The sequence below is a fragment of the Martes martes genome, assembly GCF_963455335.1.
Source record: "Martes martes genome assembly, chromosome: 10".
NCBI classification, from domain to species: domain Eukaryota; kingdom Metazoa; phylum Chordata; class Mammalia; order Carnivora; family Mustelidae; genus Martes; species Martes martes.
The window spans coordinates 108674268-108696306 of NC_137898.1; the positions used below are offsets into that span (position 1 = coordinate 108674268).

The window sequence follows — 22039 nt, forward strand, 5'->3', positions numbered from 1 at the left end:
GTCTTCCTCCTGCCAGCTGGTTTTCTAATTTTTAAGTTTCTAGAAACTTATAAACAAAAGAAAATCTGATAAAAACAACTTGATATCATGCGATGTGTTGACACATGAAAGGAATCCTGTTGTTGCTTAACCAAGATCATATTTCTATTCTTAAATATTTCTCTAATAGGAAACAAAGTTTGTGTATAATGTTTGAATACCTTTGAACAGTTTACAGTTAGAATAAAGTTTCATGTACTATTTTTAGAATGTGCATAAAATACATTATTTCTAGTTTTTATAGAGTGGTAAGTTAGCCTATAAATAAGAAATCCATCTAACAAATTCTGACCCAAAATGTGGTTTGCCACAAAACTTCAGGGAGTTTAGGAGCAGGAAAAGCAATTAAAAGAATTGTAAAAAAAAAAAGAAGAAAAAGATGAGAAAACATGTAATGAATCTAAGATCCCCCTAAGAAAACAATTTTTTAAGCAAAATGTAATTGTTCTGACAAATGCTAAATGACTAGGATAGAAACTACACAGATCACCATAATATTTAAATAGTCATCAAGAAAATAAGAAAGCTGTCCTTTAAGACAAAAATTAGACAATGTTTTCACAGTGAAAGGTAGGCAAAAGGTTTTCAAAATTCTTCGAATCGTTCACTTGGAAAACTAATTCAGTAGCTCTGAATTACGTATGTAATTACAGGTTGGTTTTATTTGTGAAAACCAAATACAATATTAAGTGTTAGCATGTAACCAACAATTATACATACTATTATGCCAAAGGAAGCTGCCTTTCTTGATGGCAAAATGCAGAGAAATGTTAACTAAAATTACACAGCATTGAAAGGGAACCCACCATTATTCTCTCTGATTTTAACCAACTGTCAGGAAGAAAACTATTGGGAGTTAGAGACGAAAACCAATGAACCATCATAATAAAGAATACACAAGAATCTTTCAAAATGCAATGTAAGAGCAAAATCCAGCCCTTCTTGAAACGTTCAGAACACTTAGAAGGCCAGTCTTCTCCGGCAGTGACGTGCCAGAAGCTAACCTCAAAGTAATGGTTACTGTGGTGGCTTCAAACCATGTCTGCAAGTTCCCTGACTCTGTCTCTGCAAATGAGGGGCCCGACTCAGTGCCTCACTGGTCATGAGAAGAAGAGGCAGAAGTGGTGCTGTGTGGCTTCCAGAACTCATCACGGGCAGGATGCAGCTTCTGCCTGGCCCATGAGCAACCCCGCAGGGTGCTGGCTCTTGGAAACCAGCCCCCAGCTGTGAGGGAGTCCAGACACTTTCACTGGATCAAAATTCTGAAATCTTTATTGAAAGGCAGTGATAGTCTTTGAAATTAAGCAGTTTACTGAGTGATTAGTTTTGTTCATTTAATTATTGCTGTTGATAAGATACTCCTAATTTCTCTAGTTTCAGTCTGAACACGAAACTTGTAGTAAGAAGATAACAAGTTCTAGTATGCATTTTCTCATTTGTCCTATGGCTCTAGACAAGCCATTTTTGATCTCTGCCTTCACCCACATCTAAAAGGGAAAAAATAATACCTTTTTCTAACCTAACTTACATGTAATTAGGCATAAGATTTAGGTGAAAATATCTTGCTACAGTTGTTAGACAAACATAAGGTAAAATATGTAAGATTCTATAATACTAAGTATTTTCTAATATTTGATTTGCTTTTTGTAAGTTAACCAAAATAACAGTTGCATACTTTCAGAACTACAAAATGCAATAGTCATGTAAGGTCGATTAAAGTGGTAAAGCTAATCATAATAACAAACCCCTTCACCCATGTTCTCATGTAATTACATTAAGAAATAATAATTATAAAAATAGGTAAAATTTTGTGAAAATATTCCCATTTTTTCTGGCTTAGGAGTTCTTGCCCGCATCCACAGCTTGTCTGGCATCGGCCACAGCATCAGGTACTCGAACTGTCATATTGTCCATAGCCTTTGTCAAATAGATTTGGCAGCCCAATCGAGATCTGCATAAGAGGGAGAAGTTATGGTTTAGGATCAAGTGTGTTACTATTCATAAGGCAATGCAGTTGACAGGACATTTTCCTACCCAAAGCAGTGAGGGATTTACTTACCTTTTAAATCACTACATCGAAAGACATACACCCAACCCTTTCAAAACTAGAGGCTACACGGAAATGCAAACGTGAGACCGAACACAAAGCATGGTGTGCTGAAGAATGTTCGTCTGCAGTCTCTAGCATCTCCTACAACTACTGTGTTTCGGTGAAGGGCTCACGAGCAATGAAACCATCAGAAGGCACGACAGTGGGGAAGAGAACAGAGGTTTGAGCCACACCAAAAGAACGATTCATCAATTCCCCCCACCACCACCGTCCTCGAAACCATACAGATGACAAAAGAAAGGTACCCTTTTTAAAACCTTCAAAACAAATTTGAAATAAATACATAGACGTAAGTCATCAATTATCAGATGCATTTTTTGGCCACATTTTTAATATCTCTGAAATTGAGATGCATCTTAAAATCAACGGCATCTTACAATCACAGCTGCACTGGGAGGCGGCAGTCACGTCGGAGCTGTGGGCTCGGTGACACTGTTTGATGGGCGTCTTTTCAACTGAGTTGTGGGTAGGGTGTTCATACTACATGTGTGAACTTAACTACCACTCAGAATAAGTCCAAAGAGACTGTGAAAGTTAAGAAACACAGGAGGACATAAATTTGGCACTAGTAAAGCAAATATTTGTCACTGGAAGAATATAATTCCATTTTCTTTCTTTTTTCTTCAGAATTACTACCCATTTTATTTGTAGTTTACTTTTTTAAACAGTGATGAACAAATATATGTCTAAATAAGTATAAATAGCTCTTTTAATATGCACAAAATGTCAAGTGATAACTTTGTACCAGTATTTTAATCAGCAGTGCCTTTCTCTGTGAGGCACATAAAAACAATATATTAGTGATACAGTCAAACTATCTACACTGTGATGGAATTCGGCATGCAGGTCTTGGTCTCATTCATGTATCCATCCCGCATTTCCTGAGCATCTAAAGGCACAGCACTGACTGTCAGTGGGTGTGCAAGGAAGAGCACCTCACGTCCCTCACTGAACACGCTGACGTGCCAGGAGCCGGGGGCTGTAAGGAGGCAGCATCGGGTTAGAGCCGACCAGCCAGGGGTCCAGAATCCAGCACAGCACATGGCCCGTTTCCTAACCCTGCCAGACATTAGTCTCCTAACCTAATCCTAAAGATGAAGAATAAGCAGGGTCCTCACAGAACTGCTGTGGGACTCAACGACCAGCATCAGTATGAAAGAGTGAACTTTCAATCAAACAGCTGAAGAGATGAGACACATTTACAGGTAATTAACATGTGAGATCGTGACCGATGCCACAGAGAGAGAAAGCCAGAAGGTCTGAGAGGAAAGGAGGAAGCACTTACCTCTGGCCAGGGGAGATGGCACTTAGAATGGGCTTTAAAGGATGGGGAGGATATAATACTTAATAAAAGATAAAGTCATTTGAGGCAAAGGTACAGGGATTCAAGGCCTATTTGAGGCCATATGGGTTTGCAGCTTGGCTTGGCTCTATGCAGGGAGGGTGATGGGCTAACGCAGCCACCAGGCCACAGACAGCTTTGAACACCAAGAGTTTGGGCTTTAACTGGTGAGCAATGAGGGACCACTGGGAAGTTTCTGAGCAAGGGAGTAAGTTTAACCAGAGGAAATACTGACTTCTGATAGAAATAATCCCCTTCTGCCAATAATTCCTACTTGCTGATTACAAATAGCCTTGACCGTACTCATTTATGCCTTGACCTCTGTCTGTAGGGCAGAAAATGTGGCGAGCCAATTTAGACCAATTCGTCTGACTGTGGCGAGTCCTGCTGGTTATTCCCAGTGTTCACATAAAGAGAGAATGCCAGTCTCCAAGGCACTTTTAATTTAGTAAGTGAGACAGAGATGGAAACAGCCATCAGCGAAAAGGGGCAGCTCACGGCACATGCAGAAAAAGGACAGGAAGTGTGATATGGGGACCCAGGGACGGTGGCTCCAGGAAGACAAGGCAGTGGTGCCCCGCAGCTGTTTTCTCCCCTCTCTCCTCTACCTTCTTGCTCTAGGTCTACCCAGTGGACAAAGTGTCTGTACCTCCAGACCAGGAGACCAACCGCAAGGTGGCCTTGATTTCACCCTAAGTTCCACAAAATTCTGACACTGTGCAAACCTTGACGGTTTGTTCTCCAGTCCCCTTTGCCATATATATGTGACAGTGGAAATACACTAGAGGGTGTGTTTACTTTACTCCTAAGGGTTGGTTTTCAGTTCAGAGAAGTATAAGATCAACAACTTTGGGGCCCAACATAACCGATGCAAATTAAGGCTCTGTCATTCCCTAGATGTGCGGCCTTCAGCAAATCTCGTAATTAACACCTTATTTTCCTGCCTACGAAATGGTGATGATACTGCCTAACCCTGGAGGTCAGAAATAATCATTGTCAAGTACCTAGGCATGATAGTAAGTATCCAGCACATTATTTTTACGATTACAATGTTAAAAACTATTTAATGACTGCTTTCTCCACCAGACACTGTTCTAAGAGCATCACACAACAACCCAACAAGGCAGGTACTATTATTATCCTCATCTTCCAACTACAGACACTGAGGCCTCTGTGTCCATTACCCCTGGAAATTGGTGGCACCAAGCAATGACTATCACCAAATATGGACCCACAGGTAATTCCTGAATTTCTCTTTCTATCGACCATTAATTCCACAACTAGTTGGGTGATGCCCTATGGTGAATCAGGCCCTGGAGATACAGGAAAAAAGCGACCGGTAACCATTACAGTAAGTGCTCTATGAGCCCATGTATCACCAGTCCAGCAGCAATCACGGTGAAGAAGATTCTATAATAAACATTAAAACAATGGTGTTTTATCTTAAGAAATAAAGACATTTACACAGCACTTAACTTTAAAATATATACAGGAACCGAAAGAATTTCCTTGTTTCTTTGTTTTGGAACTATGTGGGTACCCCAGAAATCATTTACATGTGGTTACCCTCTGTGAGCAAAATTATTTTCATTCCAGATGTGCCCCAGTGTCTTATAACTGCTACCTGTGAGAGGCATTGTTCTGTTTCCCCACAACAGTCACTGTGTGCCTTCTGTGTGCTACTCCCCAGCAAAAACAGGGGTCGACAGAGAAGGTGGCACCTAAAGATGTGAAGGGGGATGGGGACGGGGCAGCTACCGTCCACTTTGCTCTGAAGAGACCTTGTCTTCCCAGCTTCTCCTGCTGGGGATCAGTCTCACTGCCACCAGCAGGGAAATGAACCACCAAAGGGAATAAATGGATTCGTCACCTCTAAATAAATACTAATGGCCTAAACATTTTTGTGAGGATTAAATAATATGATTGACACTAAGGATTTAACAAAATTATGGTTATATAATATATACAATTTAAGGCTATTATTATTCCTATTATTTTATTTTTTTAAATAGTGATTTTTCATGAGGGTCACCAAATTATAGTTAAATACCAAAGGCGACCTTAATTAAGTAATCCCTTATGAACTTGCCCCCCTGAAACAGTAACATAACTAGCTACCTCCTCTAACTCCAACTGAAAGACTAGGTAATTTTTAAAAATCAATTATCACTCAACATCACTTGTTACTATAAATCTGACTACTTTAAAGAGTAATTCTACCTATTGTTAATATCAAGAACAAGCTCTAATTAAATCTAAGTGTATTAAGATACACTTAGAAACAGAACTATTCTTTTTAATATAGTTACCATTATATATTGTTTCTTGAAAATTTCTGTTCTTTCAAGTAGGTTAAACTTCGCATGATAATTTCATCCAATTATCAAATCTGTCCTTCAAGAACACCATAAAAAGCATTAAACTGAATCCCAACTCATTAAATTGTGATAAATATTAATCCCTGGTATAAAAATAGATGAAAGAAGATTTATTAGGATCTAGAACTTATACCTCCTATACCTTGAATGGATTTTTTTTTTTTAACTTTAGCAGAAAGGAAAGTTTCATAAAGGCAAAAATTATAAGAGTGAGAACAAAAAGCAATGTCACATATTTGATATTCAGAGTTTGTGACTGTTATCTATCTGTGCCAGGAGATCACTATTACATGTGTGGGTCTGGTCTCAGATAGATACAAACTACCAAAAACTTTAACTTCCCAGATTATTAGGATGGCTGAAGTAGTCCTAAAATCTTACCTATCGGTTAGTCCGTAGGCCAGATCGAGCATGTCATTCTCCTCATCCGTGACTGCTTCTAGCTTCTCAAATATGTGCTCTTCAAAGATGAGGTGACAGGTGGAGCAGGCCAGGGTTCCCTCACACGCTCCTAAGAAAGCAACAGACATTGAACACACTCCCCTACATTACACACCATTCAGATCTGGCTTGGACTGATTATGTCTAAATTTTAGAATCAGCATAAGCATACAGAAATGATAGGACTTTATTTCTGAATAATAACGAGATTTAGAGACAAGCCCCCACCCTTTCCCATCCCCCCCTGTCCCAAGCGCACACACACACACACACAATTTGAAATCTTTCACATATGCTTTCAAAAAGGTTCTGGGCTAAGTGCTGTGAAGGGAAACACAAAAATACACAATCCTAATATCGAAGAGCTTACAAATTAATAAACTCAGACATGCACACATACAACAACGTGTGCATTTGTAAACTTACATAGTAATGTATATAATAGCTATCTAAGTTATTTACCTTTATTCTGGAGAGCTCAACACAATTTATGAAGCCTTGTGGTATATGAGAGGAGTGAGAAAGCAAGTAAACCCACATCTAAATCAAATTAAATATTCCTCCCTCTCGATCGCTCTTCAAAACCAAGATAGAATTAATACGTCCTTTTAAGAATTATGTTGGTTTTAAAATAATGAGGTAAGACTATTTCTCCCATCCTGTTTTTTTAAGTTAGGAATTTGACAGTTATTTTCTGAGTGCCTCTTATATGCCACGCACTGTGAAAAGGGAACTGAAAAGTCACGGAGTCCAAACAAACCATGACTGGCTCTGCTCCGCTGCATCCCTGTCCCAGGGGTTCCCTAGTGTCTGCAGGAAAGCCTCCCAGCAAAGCTACGCCGCCTAAGCAGGTCCATCATGCGGTACCTTCTGCCGCTGACCCAGGTCGAGCCCACACAGTCCCGGCCTTCTTTCTCTCCTCAGCTATGTTGAGGCATAACTGACCAAACTGTAAGCTACGGAAGTGTACATCACGTGATCAGCTCCAAGTACGGAACGTGGAAGGATCCCCCCCTCCAATTCATTAATACACCCATCTCCTCATATATTTATCACTTTTTTTTTTTTGTGAGAACAGTTCAATTCTATGATCTTAGCAAATGTCAGTTCTATGACACATTATACATCACTTACAGTCACCACGTTACACGTGAAACCCTCAGACCTTATTCACTTACAGCTGCAAGTCTGTGTCCCTTCACCAACCTCTCCCTACTTCCCCAACTCCTGGCACCCACTTTTCTACCCTCTGTGAGAATTTTATTAACAGTTTATTCAGTAAATCTTTCTTCCAAACAATAGCTTTTCATATATTCGAGACTGTTCTTCCCTCTCCAAGCTTAGCATCCTTTGCTACTTCAAGTTTGTCTCACATACTAACAGCTCTAAATCCCGTCCCCGGTCTGGCCAAGCTTATCTTCCAAAAATGGGGAGTCCAAAGGAGGATCTGACGAAACAGAAACATGCAGAAGCATGTTCTGGTTAAAATCTACCTGAAAAGGTTATTCTTGCTTGTTTTTAAAGTAATTTTAAAGCTTTTACACAACCGTAAAGATTATAGAGTCCTAGGAGTAACTTCGGTTTGATTTAGATTCTCTTTTGGTCAATAAACAATACATAAAACATATAACTATTATCAATAATGAGTAACCTGCTTTATTTTCCCCTGAATGACTTAATAATTTTAACAAGAGTTGTTCCCTCATAATTTAAACATTTGTCATTCACACTTTATTATCTAAAAAAATCAAGAAGGAAATGAGAGACTTCCTTAAATGTTCATTTCTACTAAATCTAACTTAAAGCAGTAACAGGACTGACTAGAAGGAGACCACACCGTGAAGCCTGGGAGTCCCAGGCGGGCTCTGGAGCCAGGCTCTCGGGCTTCCATCCCCGCATCACCCTGAGCTCCTTTCCCCGCCACACCTCAGTTCCCTCAGGAGTGACCCTACCAGCCTCACATGGTAGTTGCAAGAATTACATGTGAGTGTTTACTTAATATATGACCTTGCAACCACGACATATAGGTAATAAGCCCAATACAAGTGTATTGTTATTGTTATTATTATTAATCTTGTATTAATGTTGTTATGTATTAATACTATTATGGAAGTTGTAAGGAATCTTAAATAATTCAACTTTCTCTTTAAATACAAGAGGAATTAAACCCAAGAAGTTAAATGAATAGACTAAAGATCATATTGCTAGTTAGAGATGAGTCACGGCTTCAAGTAAGTTTCCCAATGTTGAAGATAACTAGTTCCTGCGACTCCATAACCTAAGTCACTTTACTTAAATACTAAGTATATATAATCTAGTAAACATACACACAGGGGCTCCTGGGTGGCTTAGTCAGCTGGGCATCCAACTCTTGGTTTCAGCTCAGGTCAGGATCTCAGGGTTGTGGGACCAAGCCCCGCACCAGGCTCCACGCTCTGCATGGAGTCTACTTGAGTTTCTCTTTCCCTCTGCCCCTCCTCTCCACATGCGCGTACGCTCTCTTTCTCTCTCTCAATATAAACGCGCGCACACACACACACACACACACACACACACACACACACAAACTGGTTATTTGAGCAAGTAGGTGACTTTTCTATTTTTGTGTAAATTTGGAACATTTCATACAAAACATAAATGAATATATTTTACTTAAATGGGGGCAGGAGAGATATAGATAGATCTTTATCTGTATCTATATCTCAAGTTCAAAAGCACAATCTGTAAAAGAAAAAAACATATACATTGAAATTCATTAAAATTAAAAACTTGTACTCTGCTGATGACATGGTCAAGAGAATGAAAAGACAAGCTACAGTGTGGGATACATGTCCTATAAAGGACTAGGATGCCTAATATGTAAGGAACTCTCAAAACTCATGCTAGAAGAAAAAGCAAATAACCCAATTAAAAAACAGGTAATAGATATGAACAGATACTTCACCAAAGAGAATACAGAGATGACAAATAAGCACATAAAAATATACTCAAGGACAGCCGGACTTGAACGTGTACATATGCACAACTCTGGGCCATTCAGAGCTTTCTTCTAGTAGTACAAGAGAAAAATTAGGCCATTCTCCCAGATGACTTTGGAAAAAATGATGGCGATCCCTCCCCCCGAAAAAATCCCCAGATATTCAACTTCATCAATTTTTGGAGAAAATGCTGGTGAAAACCACAACACAATACCACGATATATGTGCTAGAAACAAGCTGTGCTACGTCCACACAACGGGATGCTTGTCAGCAGTAAGCAGGAATGAATTATGGGCACAAGACCACTTGGATGAATCTCAGGCATTATACTGAGTGAGAGAAGCCAGTCTCAAAGGTTACGTACTGTAAGTTTATATTTAGACAACATTCTGAAAAGACTAAACTATAGGATGGAGACCAGACCAGTGGTTACCAAGGGTTAGGGATGGGTGAGGGTGTGATCCCAAAGGAGCAGCCCAAAGGAATTTTGGGGGTGATGAAACTGTTCTGTATGGTGATTGCGGTGGTGGTTACACAAACTTATACTGTGTTAAAATTCATATAGGTGTATCCCAAAAAGGCAAAAGTCAGGTGCTTACTAGTTGGGGGACTACCTTTAACTACAAGACCTACTAAATTGGAAGAAATAGCCATCATGAAATATTTTTTTTATGAGCTAAGACAAGAACAAAAGAAAGGAGTAACTTTTCTGAAATAGCTTCTTGTTGTTCTCACAGTTTTAGGCTCTTTTTAAAAAGATGTATATTTTCCTCCCAAGTACTTTTTTCAGAGACATGTCTTCACTATTTTCTGTAAGTCTTCCTGCCTTTTTTAAATAGGACAGATTTTTAAATCTTAAAAAAAAAAATACTCCTCAGATTGTCTTATTATCTTGGGGGTCTTATAGGATTGTTTCTTCTAATCGTGATTCATGAGGTCTTGTGAATCGTAGCTGCAGAATTTTTTTTTTCAAAAGTGACACTTAGAGCACAATATGACCGTTCCATTCGGTACAATGTTAGCCATCTTAAACAGGCTGAGTTGATTTCATTCTGCATCTAAGAGTGTCTGTTATATTTGATTTCTTCCCAGTCCAAGGAATAAGAAAAGCACACCTGTTGACAGACAAAGTTTGGAAGGGACTGTGAAATATGGGGTGATCGTGAATGTAGTACATTGATGTAAAGAGTAAATACAGGACTAGAATGTGTAATAGGAACTTATCTCGCAGGAACCAAAAGTTTAATCTTCTGCATATACTAAACGTTTGTCAAATCCTTGTTAGAATCCTCTTCAGCTCTGAGTCTGGCAACTTAAAGCAAGATGTGGAAACAATTGGCAAGTTTCCTGAGAGGGCAATGAAAATTATACTAGAGAATGAAAATAAAATCTTTAAGAGAAGGTTAAAAGAATTCAAGTTTCCTCGGGAAAAGAGTTGAAGGCATATGAAGAGCGGGACATGGTTGGTGACTCTTCGTTTCATTTGACCAGGTGGTGCAAAAAGGAATGTCCCACATTTTTCCAGAGGGATTTATCAGGTATATGAACTTTTCTCTCCTTTCCAAGATGATTGAGACCATACTGTACGCACCCTCCTCTTCCTGGGGCTTTTCTCACATTGCACCTTTCTGGTGCTCGCTCTATCATTTGAAACATTCTTATTTTGACTCCCTTTCTAGGACGGGATCTCTCCTTGGCTCTCTCTACTTCCTTCCATCTTTTTACCGCCCCCCTGGTGAAATCTCATGGTTTCTGCTTCTGTCGTACTCATCTCAAATCCATCCTTTACACAGCCACCAGTGAGATCGGTCCAAAATAAGACATGCTGCATCACCTTCCTGCTCAAAATCCTTTAGCAGCTTCCCGTAACCCATTGCAGAGGTTCACAACCACCATCTCTGCAGGGGCTGGATGTGGGAGAGGACAGGCGGACGGACAGGTGTCCATAGCCCCTTAGCCATTCTCATCTCTGTGGCAGCCTGCCGCAAAAGACGGTTGGTTACCTGAGCATGTGAGTTACCCACCCAGTGTGTCTTCTTCCTGCCACTCCCCCTGCTTATGCGCTCTCTCTCTCTCTCTGTCAAATAAATAAAATCTTTAAAAAATAGAAAGAAAAGAAAAGAACATCCTCTCTTCATTAATTGCTTTCATACCTTGGCCATAGCTACAAAGTGGAAACAATCCAAATATGCCTCAAGGGATGAAAGTGTAAACAAAAAGAAGAATATCCATAAAATGGAATATGAGTATTATTTGGCCCTAAAAATGAATGAAGTACTGATATATGCTACCACAGAGATGAACCTTAAAAATATGATACTCATCGGAAAAAGTCAGTTACAAAAGACAACTTCTGATTCCACTTACATGTACTATCCAGAACAGGCAAATCTATAGATAGAAAAAGATGTGATTGTTTAAGGGACAGGAAATGGGGGGTTGGGGAGTCATAGCTAAAGGGTATAGAATTTCCATTTGGAATAATGAAAAACAAAATGAAAATGTCTTAGAATTAACTGTGGTGAGGGACTGAGCGCAGCAAAATGGACAACAAAGATGGGCCTCAGTCACACCGCACCCTCCACAACAACTTGGCACCGTTCACAAAGTGCCTCTGTGGGAGCTGTGGGATCCAGGTGGGGCTGATACTCCAGGGCAGCCTGAGGATGAGGAGCTGTTTTGAGAAGATGCTGCCAAACAGGCCCACTTCCCTCGCCTCGTCCAGCGCACTGAGTTTGAGCTGAACGCTAGAGGGCAGCAAGGGGCAAGGACATCAGCAGTCAGGGCTCGGAATATATCAGAGGGATGTGACTCTTACTAACCACGTCATGTCCTCTAGCAGGAGGCCCACTGAGCACTGGGGATGCCTCACCCCCAGATCCACCCAGCCCATGCACAGACACCTCAAGCAGTCCACATGTCTCACCCACACATCTTCCTTCTGACCCTGTGGCCAACTCCCCAAGCACGCTCCCAAAGGCATCAAGAGTGAGCTTGTGCAGACGTCCAGGAAGCATGTGCATGAAGCCAGGCTGCCCTTGGAAAAGGGAAGTCGTGAGCACACAAGCTGGCTCTGCCGAATCCAGAGAAGGCACAGAAGCTTAAGACTGCGCCACAGGAGGAAGCAAGCACGCAGGTGAATCCACTGAAGGCCCCCCAAAGCCGCAGCATCCCTAGCAGGGCTGACAAAAATTTCCCTCCCAAAGTCAGTCCATGAAGACTAGAGGAGGTGACTGCCACTGCAGATTTGAAGACAACACCACCAGACTTTGAGGAACATGAAAAATCAAGGAAACACGATGCCACCAAGAGAACACAATAATCTTCAAGTAACTGACCCCAAAGACAAGAACATCTCCTATTTACCTGATAAAGAATTCCTAATAGTTGTTTCAAGGAAATTAAATGAGCTACAAAGAAACACAGAAAGACCATCAATGAAATGAGGAAAATGATGCATGAACATAGTTAAGTATAACAAAGAGCCAGAAATCATAAAAGAGAACCAAACAGGAATTCTGGAGCTGAAGAGCACAGTGAAAGAAATGCAAAATGCGACAGAGACCGTCCACGACACAATGGCCCAGGCAGAAGGAAGACCACAGATGAGAAGATAGGACCTTTGAAATTATCCAGTCAGAGGGAAAAAAGAAAAAAAGAATGGAAATGAGTAAGAAAGCCTATATGACCTGCTGGTGTTTTAACCATCAAAACAAACAATCCACAAATTCCTGGAGCCCCCAATGGAGAAGAGAGGGAAAAGATGGCAAAAAGCTGATTTTAAGAAGTAACGGCTGAGAAACTTCCAAAATGTGGTGGAGTTGGACATGCAACTCATGAAGCTCATAGGTCCCCAAACAAACTCAACTTGAAGAGATCTTTTTCAAGCAACAATATAATAAAACTGCCAAAAATCAAAGACAAAGAAGGAATCTTAAAAGCAGCAAGAGAAGGGGCGCCTGGGTTGCTCAGTGGGTTAAAGCCTCTGCCTTCGGCTCGGGTCATGGTCCCAGGGTCTTGGGATCGAGCCCCGCATCGGGCTCTCTGCTCGGCAGGGAGCCTGCTTCCCTTTCTCTCTCTCTGCCTGCCTCTCTGCCTACTTGTGATCTCTGTCTGTCAAATAAATGGGTAAAATCGTTAAAAAAAAAAAAAAAAGCAGCAAGAGAAAAGCTTGTAATTTACAAGGAAATCCCCATAAGGCTATCAGTGGATTTCTCAGCAAAAACCGTAGAGGTGGGGCACCTGTGGCTCAGTCAGTTGAGTGTCTGCCTTTAGCTCAGGTCATGATTCCAGGGTCCTGGGATGGAGCCCCATGTCGGGCTCTCTGCTCAGTGGGGAGCCTGCTTCTCCTGTTCCTTCTCCCTCTACCTGCCATTCTGCCTGCTTGTGTGCGCTCCCTTTCTCTGTGTCAAATAAATGGATAAAATCTTTAAAAAAAAAAAAAAAAAGAAAGAAAGAAGCCATAGAGGCCAGGAGACACCAAGATGACATATACAACACGCTGGCAGGAAAAACTCCAACCAAAACACTCTGACAAAGTTGTTCTTCAGAAATGAAAGACAAAGACTTTCCCAAAAAAGTGCTCTCTCCAAAATAAGATTTTTAAAAATAATAATAATAATAAAATACACTTAGGTGAACAAACATTTCAAATAAAACTTTTTGCATTACTATGTCCACCTTTCAAATAATCAAAAATATGATATATAAATATATATAAAATATGATTATCATAGACAATAATCAGACTTAGGGACACATTATAGCCACACTGGTATTAGCCCCTGGCACTGGCACTTTATCGGTCATCCTTGCTTGGTTGTATAACAATTTTCATGAACTTCAACATATGCACACTTCAGTGCTGCTTTGATTTTGGTGGCACTCTGGCTAATGATTAAGAGTTCTCCTAAATTAATAGTAACACGTATCATGACAGATTTTTGGCTTTTGTCATAGCTTTCTGTCACATCTAAATTCTATTCCAAAATAACTGATTTTCAGATGCATTTTTCAGCATTAGCACTTAACGAATGCTTGGCTGAAACCGTTATAGGCTTTAAAAAATATTAAATTATAACCAGAATTTAAAACATCACCACTACAGTCAACAAAACCACACCAACATTCTGATTTCCATAAACAGCAGTCTACATGATAGTGACTGAGGATGGCATCACTTTAGCTACAATAACAAATGTAAAATTTACAGTTGACACAGCCTAGCTCCCGGAAACTATGGGATTCTTGACAAACTTTCGGTTTTCACAGTAATTCTGATTTTACTAGAGTAAGACCCTTAATACCGTTAATCTACAAAATTTCAAGTTCACATAATTTCAAAATTACCTTAAGAATAAGTAAGTATGAGGGGCGCCTGGGTGGCTCAGTGGGTTAAAGCCTCTGCCTTCGGCTCAGGTCATGATCTCAGGGTCCTGGGATCGAGCCCCACATCAGGCTCTCTGCTCGGCGGGGAGCCTGCTCCCTCCTCTCTCTCTCTGCCTGCCTCTCTGCCTACTTGTGATCTATCAAATAAATAAATAAAATCTTAAAAAAAAAAAAAGAATTAGTAAGTATGGCTATTGGCTAATCTCGAGGTTGGTAATAAATAAAATTTCTCCAGACTGAGTTTGGTTTTTGTTTGGTTTTAAGATGGGGGAGGGGGGGCGCGCGGGGAGGCACGGAGAGAATCTTAAGCAGACTCCAGGCCCAGTGTGAAGCCCAACACAGGGCTCAATCCCACAATCCTGAGAACACGACCTGAGCTGAAACGAAGAGTCAGACACTTAACTGAGTCACCCAGGCACCCCTGGCTTGACTTTTTTTTTAAAACAAACTTCTTGCCATAATATTAACTCCCAGAAAAAGAGATCTACGGACTATTTTTCCTTTTTTTTAATGTAATTTGTGTGTTTGCCAACAGGAAAAAGATCATTTTGCATACATGTGCGCACATATGTATCATATTAAGACTATTTTGTGGAGACATGATGCTAACAAGAAAGATTGCCCACCTCAACCTAATCCCTTTCCCCCCCAAAATCCAGAGGATAACTGTATTATTATATATTAAAAATATGAAACCATATGTAAGTATAAAATCTAATTTTCCATAGTAAAGTTTGATCTGGCATAGCCAGTAATGCAGTATAACAATAGGGAATCAAAAAACATGATAGGAATACATACAGATTTATGTGAACATGATCAGGATCTCCCAATTTGAATAATTTCCCTCAAAAGAGACATGAAGGAAATAGATGATATAGCAGGGGAAAAAAAAAAACAAAAACAAAAACAAAACCAAGGTCTGAGGTAATACACTAGGTCAGTTTGATCAGAGAGGCATAGCTGCCCCCTAGTGACGAAATATTATAATACACCCTGAAAACCGATCCTCCAAGAAATGTGGATCAATATAAAAGTTCGAAATAATAACAAAAAAGAAGTTGGAAATATACATGTTTATAAGTGTGTTACTTCCAAAATTTACCATTTTTTTCCTTTTTACTCATATATGCTCATTACTTCATACAGTGAGGAATAAAACAGGAATGATTTTATCCTCCATCACAGGCTCTGAGGAGGAAGTAAATGAATGAATAGATACTTAACAGGTTGTGATACATGCAATGAAAGACAGAGGATGCTGTGGCGGAGAATAAAGGGCTCAGGGCAGTGAGAGGAGTCCGACTGCGACCAGGGCGGTTGGGCAGAGCCTCACTGAGGAAGTAACATAAAACCTGAGCCGAGGCAGATGAAAATCCCGTGTACAGGAGAGGAGAGAGGGGGTGTCCCAGGCAAGAGAAACATGTAAAGCGTGTATGACGTCTCAAAGCAAAATTTCTGCGTGAGGTCAGCTCTTGAGAAAAGGCCAGTGTGGCTGCAATGAGAGAAAGAATGGTGAGAAATTCGGGAAAGGAAGAAGGGCAGTGGGGCTTCCTAGGCTGGGGTGAGGAATGTGATTTGTATCCTACGTGGCACGGGAAGTTACTCATGCTTTGCAGTCAGGGGACGTGCCTGATCACCCCAAGTGCGGGGCTCAAGAGCGGGAGCAGGTCCGCACAGTTCCCAGCGGGCAGCGGCCGGCCGGCCCCAAGCAGTGACTGCGGGCAGGCGGGCAGGCGGGCAGGCGTATGTTGGAGGCACAGCGGACAGCAGCTGCTGACGGCACCGGAGGCACGGGGCAGGGGAGAAGGAAGAGCCAAAGACACTCTCCAGTTTCCAGCTGAAACAGCTGAGTGATGCTCACGGATGGCAGGTGAGACCTGAGAAGAGCTAGTTTCGGTGGGGAAGAAAAAAATCAAATGCTATTTAGGTATGTTGACTTTAAAAGGCCTGTGCAATTTCCAGGAAGAGATGTAAGGTAGAAAGTTGGATCTGTAAGTCCCAGGCTCAGTGGAGAGGGGAGCTAACAAGGTAAATGCAAGAATTTAGGGACATCAACATGGGATTTGGGGTCACAGAAGGGATGAGATCACCCAGAGAGAAACTGTAAAAAGGACTCTGTACTTGGTCAGCCTCCCCTAAGTCGGACTACGAGGGCAACACTGAAAAAATCTCCTTATTCTAGGTTAGGAATCAACCAAACAGCTGCCCCCAGACTTCCTGACCTCATTTCCTTCATCTTTATTCTAGAAAGTGGCTTAGGCTTAACTCTATCTTTAGTGAACCTGGTTTAGCTTACCGCAAGTTTATATTTACATGCCCAAATTTCTGGACACGTTCAGGTCATGGATCTTTAAAGTTTCTCTCCAGAGACCACATAAGTGAATGCAGAATTCCTGTCAAACTACTAAAGACTGTGGCATTAAATTTTCTATATTCCTAGAGTAGCAAGGGGGAAAGATTCTTCAGTGCCTACCTCAGTGGGATGGGAAACTTTTTTTTTTTTTAAGATTTTATGTATTTGAGAGAGAGAGAGCACAAGTGGAAGAATGGGTAGAGGGAGAAGCAGGCTCCCCGTTGAGCAGGGAGCACGATTCGGGGCTCGATCCCTCATGATCTGAGTTGACGGCAGACGCTTAACCGACCAAGCCACCCAGGCACCCAGGGAAACCTTTTTCAACGTATTTTTGAAGTGCTCTGTAATGAACAATGAACCTGTATTAATAACCATGCTAACAACAGTAGCTAATGTTTACTTTAAGCACTTGCTTTGATTAGCTCATTTGATCCTTCCAGAAGTCTCATGAGGTAGATACTAACATTATTCCCACTCTACCCTCAGTAAAACAAGAGGTTAGGTATCTAACCCTGGGTCACAAAGCAGGTTACTCGGCAGAGCTGAGAATCAAACCTACGCACAAAGATTCTATTCTTACCCATCCAACTAATGGCCTTCAAAAACAAGTTTTTTTTTATTGTGACTCAGTGTGAACTTCATTCTACACCATGACCCAGCACACATATACTTTGTAAAATAACTCAACAAATAGTTCATGAGATAATATACCCTTGCAAAAGATGGTGTGTTTTTCTATATTCTGCTCTTTCTGATTTCCTTAAAATGCTTGTTGGGAGCTACTACATTGGTTTCACGATCCACTAATACTTGCAACCTGAAGTTTGAAAATCAGCATACTGCAATACATGGCCATTAATGATGATATATCTTCAAATTTTTAATTTTTTTAAAGATTTTATTTATTTATTTGATAGAGAGAGAGAGAGATCACAAGTAGGCAGAGAGGCAGGGAGAGAAGGAAACAGCCTCCCTGCTGAGCAGAGAGCCTGATGCAGGACTCGATCCCAGGACCCTGAGATGATGACCTGAGCCAAAGGCAGAGGCTTTAACCCACTGAGGCACCCAGGAGACCTTTTTTTTTTTCTTTAAAGATCTTCAAATTTTTAAAAGATACCTTGAGGTATTAAGATCACAATACTTATGCTTGCTTTGATTTAGAAGGAATTAATGGAAAGCAACTCAAGAAAATTATCTACTGCAAATAACGCATTTACAATGCTTTGAGAAAAGATGTGGCTTCAAGTAACAGAGGCTGAAACTCATTTAGGTAAATATGATTTTTTTGTCAAATGGCACATCTAGAGAGCTTTTGCTAACCAAGAAAACAAACAATACCTCATCAGAAAACAGGCAAATAATTTGAGCCATTTATAAAACAAACTCTACTAGGCAATTCTATCCCTGGAATTTATTGAGGAGATTATAAAACATATACACAAAAAGTATTTCTGAGGATGTTCACCTCAAGTTTATTTAGAATAGTTGAAAATCGGAAGCCAATGTCCAAAGAAAGAGATGGATAAGTCATGGCATATCCATATAATAGAAAACTATACAGACATTGTACTTATTTTTTTAAGATTTACTTATTTATTTGAAAGAGAGTGTGCACAGATGCAGGAGGGGCAGGGAGAGGGAGGCAGGGAATCCCAAGCAGACTCCACACCGAGTACAGAGCCCGACGCGGGGCTCAATCCCACGACCCCGAGATCATGACCTGAGCCAAAACCACGAGTCAGACGCCCAACTGACGGCACCACCCAGGCGCCCCCAGACGTTCGAACGATGTTTACGAAAGAATATTTAATGTCAGATATTCTCTCATAGAATATCCAATGTGGGGGAAAAAACCCAACGCGTTTAGAACCAATCATCTTTTTTTATGCAAGGGAGGCACAGAACTCAAAACTCAGCCAAGACTAACTTTCTCAGAGAAAAACGAAGGCCAGGAGCGACAGGGCAGGAGGGTCGGTCGCTCAGCCGACCAGCAACACCTGCTGCAGACGCCGCAAGGGACACCCGGCGGCACGCCCGCCGCTCTCACACCTCCTGATTTAAGGGATTTTTCTGAGCTTAAAAATATTTTTGCTTTTTAAAATCCTATTTTCCAAGCACTTTGGCTTATACAGTCTCTACTCCTCAACTAATGGCACAGAAGGTCAGGGTGATTGCTGACCATCCTAGGCATTAGGTCACGCTCAGCTCCCACCCCCCAGTTTCCAGTCTGGGGGTGGATGCCAGCACCATGCCGTCACCTGGTGAGTTAGTGAGCACTGCCGCGGGATATTCTGATTTCCATTTTTTTCAACAGCCTCACAGTCCCAAGTCTCAGCGCTGCTGTCAAAGATCAGGAAACGCTTCTGTTTACCTGCTCACGCTGCAGCCCCTCGTGGCATTAGCACAGAGACGGGTTATAATTCACCACGACTGTCAGCTTTACAATTAAGTGAATCTTTTTTTTTTTTTTTGAAGATTTTATTTATTTATTTGACAGAGAGAGATCACAAGTAGGCAGAGAGGCAGGCAGAGAGAGAGGAAGGGAGAGCAGGCTCTCTGCCGAGCGGAGAGCCCAATGCAGGGCTCGATCCCAGGACCCTGAGATCACGACCTGAGCCAAAGGCAGAGGCTTTAACCCACTGAGCCACCCAGGTGCCCCAAATTAAGTGAATCTTAAAAATGTGGAGACAGTCACATAATTTCAAACACTGTGTCGAGTACGAAACTTCAATAGTTTCATATTGCTCTAATTTTATCTAATTCGTGTCTGCATAAAATGTAACCACAATACAGGTTTTAAAAAGCACAGAAATGTCATTAGTGGTTGCAGAGATTAGAATAATGGATAGATTTTTTATTTTACATGCTTATTAAATTTTCCAACATTTTCTACAGCGAAAATGCATTGATTCTTTAATCAGAAAAAAAAAGTTATTTTCTGTGTTTATACAGATTTTCTTTCTTACCCGAATTTTTTAATTGTAGTAAAATATACATAACATAAAATCTACCACCCTTAGTCATGTTTAAGTATACGGGTCAGCGGCACTAAGTACTTCATTATGTTGTACGACCATCGCCACCAGCTATGTCCAGAAGATATTCTACAGCCCAGATTCTCTCCTCCCATCAGTCTCTGGCAACTTCTGTTCTCTCTAGCCTCTCTGAATTTGCCCCCTCTGGGGGGCTCAGGGGAGTCCCAGAGCACTTGCCCTTTTGTGTCTGGCTTACACACGTAGCACAACGATCTCACGGCTCATCCTGCTGCAGCTGATATCAGAACTTTAGCACTTTTTATGCCTAAAGAACAGTCCGGTCCACATATATACCACATTTTGTTTATCCACTCATCTGCTGGGGACGTGTGAGTTGTTTCCATCTTTGGACCACTGTGAACACTGCTATACAAGGATCTGAGTCTCTGCTTGCAATTCTTCCGGGGATGCCCTAGAAGGGCACTGCTGGATCACACAGTAACTCTGTTTCCCTGAGGACCGGCCAAACTGCCGTCCACGGCGGCTGCACCTTGCCGAGTTCCCAGCAGCCCCGCATCAGACCTGCACTTTCTCCTCCTCCTCCCTGCCAATACCTGTTCTTCTCCCCTTCTTCTGAAGGAAGTCATCCTGATGGCCCTGAAGTGGTATTCTCATCACATACATCAATTTTTATATAATAAAATAGACTAGTACAGATATTTTTAACACTTTCCTAATGTCATAATATTCTGAAGACATAATATTGACTTAACTATTATGAAAGTCCTATGAGGGGAATACTATTATTGCCCTCATTTGATTTTTAATGAAAGTGAGGCACAGGGAAAACCAGTGACTTATGCAAGTCACAGGTAGTAAAGTAAATCATTGCATTTACTCGTAGCAGTTAAAATAGAGAGAAGTGGAATAAAGATGAGAACCTCACCATCAGATCAAGAAGAGACAGCCATACTGTCTGTCTGAACATCTTCTAGTATCTTTCTCAGTGCATTCTGAAAAATCGAAAGCAACTAAAAACATTGTGTTTTCCACTGATAAGCATCTACCTATGTGATTATACACTGTAAATGTTACTTCTAACAGACACATACTCTACTTCAGAAATGCCATCGCAGACTTACACAGTCCCTGTTGTTAGATATTTAGGTTGTCTCCTCTCAGTTTTTTCTTACAGACATTTTTAAGACAGGTCACCCATTCACACTATTCAAAACTCAGAAAGCATAAAAAGTTGTAGAATGAGGGGCGCCTAGGTGGCTCAGTCAGTTAGGCATCTGCCTTCAGCTCAGGTCATGATCTCGGGGTCCTGGGATGGAGCCCCACTTTGGGCTCCCTGCTCAGTGGGGAGCGTGCTTCTCCCTCTGCCTCTCCCCCGGCTTGTAAGCACACGCGCTCTCTCTCTCTCTCTCTCTCAACTCACTCCCTTTCTCAAGTAAATAAATAAAATCCTAAAAAAAAAAAAGTTGTAGAATGAAAATCTTCCTCCTACCAACAGATAAGTACTGATATTTGGTTTTAAGACTCCTTCCAGAGACTTCTTTTCTTAGAAAGAATATATAATATCCCATATAATATCCCATTGTATAACTTACACACCAGCCCTCTATTGATGGGCATTTGGTTGTTTCAAATCTTTTGCTGTTACAAATATCTCTGCAGTAATAGCCCAGTTTATAGGCATAGTGCATACGATCAAATCTGTGGAGAAATTTATAAAAATCAATTTACAGATCGCAGGCTCCATATTAGCTTTCTCAGAGCTCTCAAAAGCTCAGCTTTCTCAAGGGCATGAACAACGTCCATCATTTCATTGACGTGTCCCCACTCAGAGCGGCAATGGCCTCCACACATTCCGACGGGAAGATGCCAGAGAACCTCCGTGTCATGTCCCTCAGCATTCTGAGCTTCCGTAACAGCTGGTGTAACGTCTTTGTCTGGTAAGTCTATCACCTCGGCCTCCTCGGGGGGAGCTTCGAGTGCGGGCCACACTCTCCCATTTCTTTTGGTGCT

The 22039-nt window shown here is 41.2% G+C and overlaps 1 protein-coding gene across 1 annotated transcript in view; it reads right to left on the minus strand.

Annotated features, from left to right (window-relative positions):
* Nucleotides 1-681: 681 nt before the first annotated feature.
* FDX1 (ferredoxin 1) overlaps nt 682-22039 on the minus strand; it is a 30803-nt gene continuing 9445 nt past the window's right edge. Inside the window, exons 3-4 of the mRNA XM_080815175.1 lie at nt 6251-6380; nt 682-1990 (exon numbers count right to left, since the gene is read on the minus strand). Coding sequence (XP_080671301.1) covers nt 1876-1990; nt 6251-6380 — 245 coding nt within the window. The 3' untranslated portion in view covers nt 682-1875. The remainder of the gene's footprint in view (nt 1991-6250; nt 6381-22039) is intronic.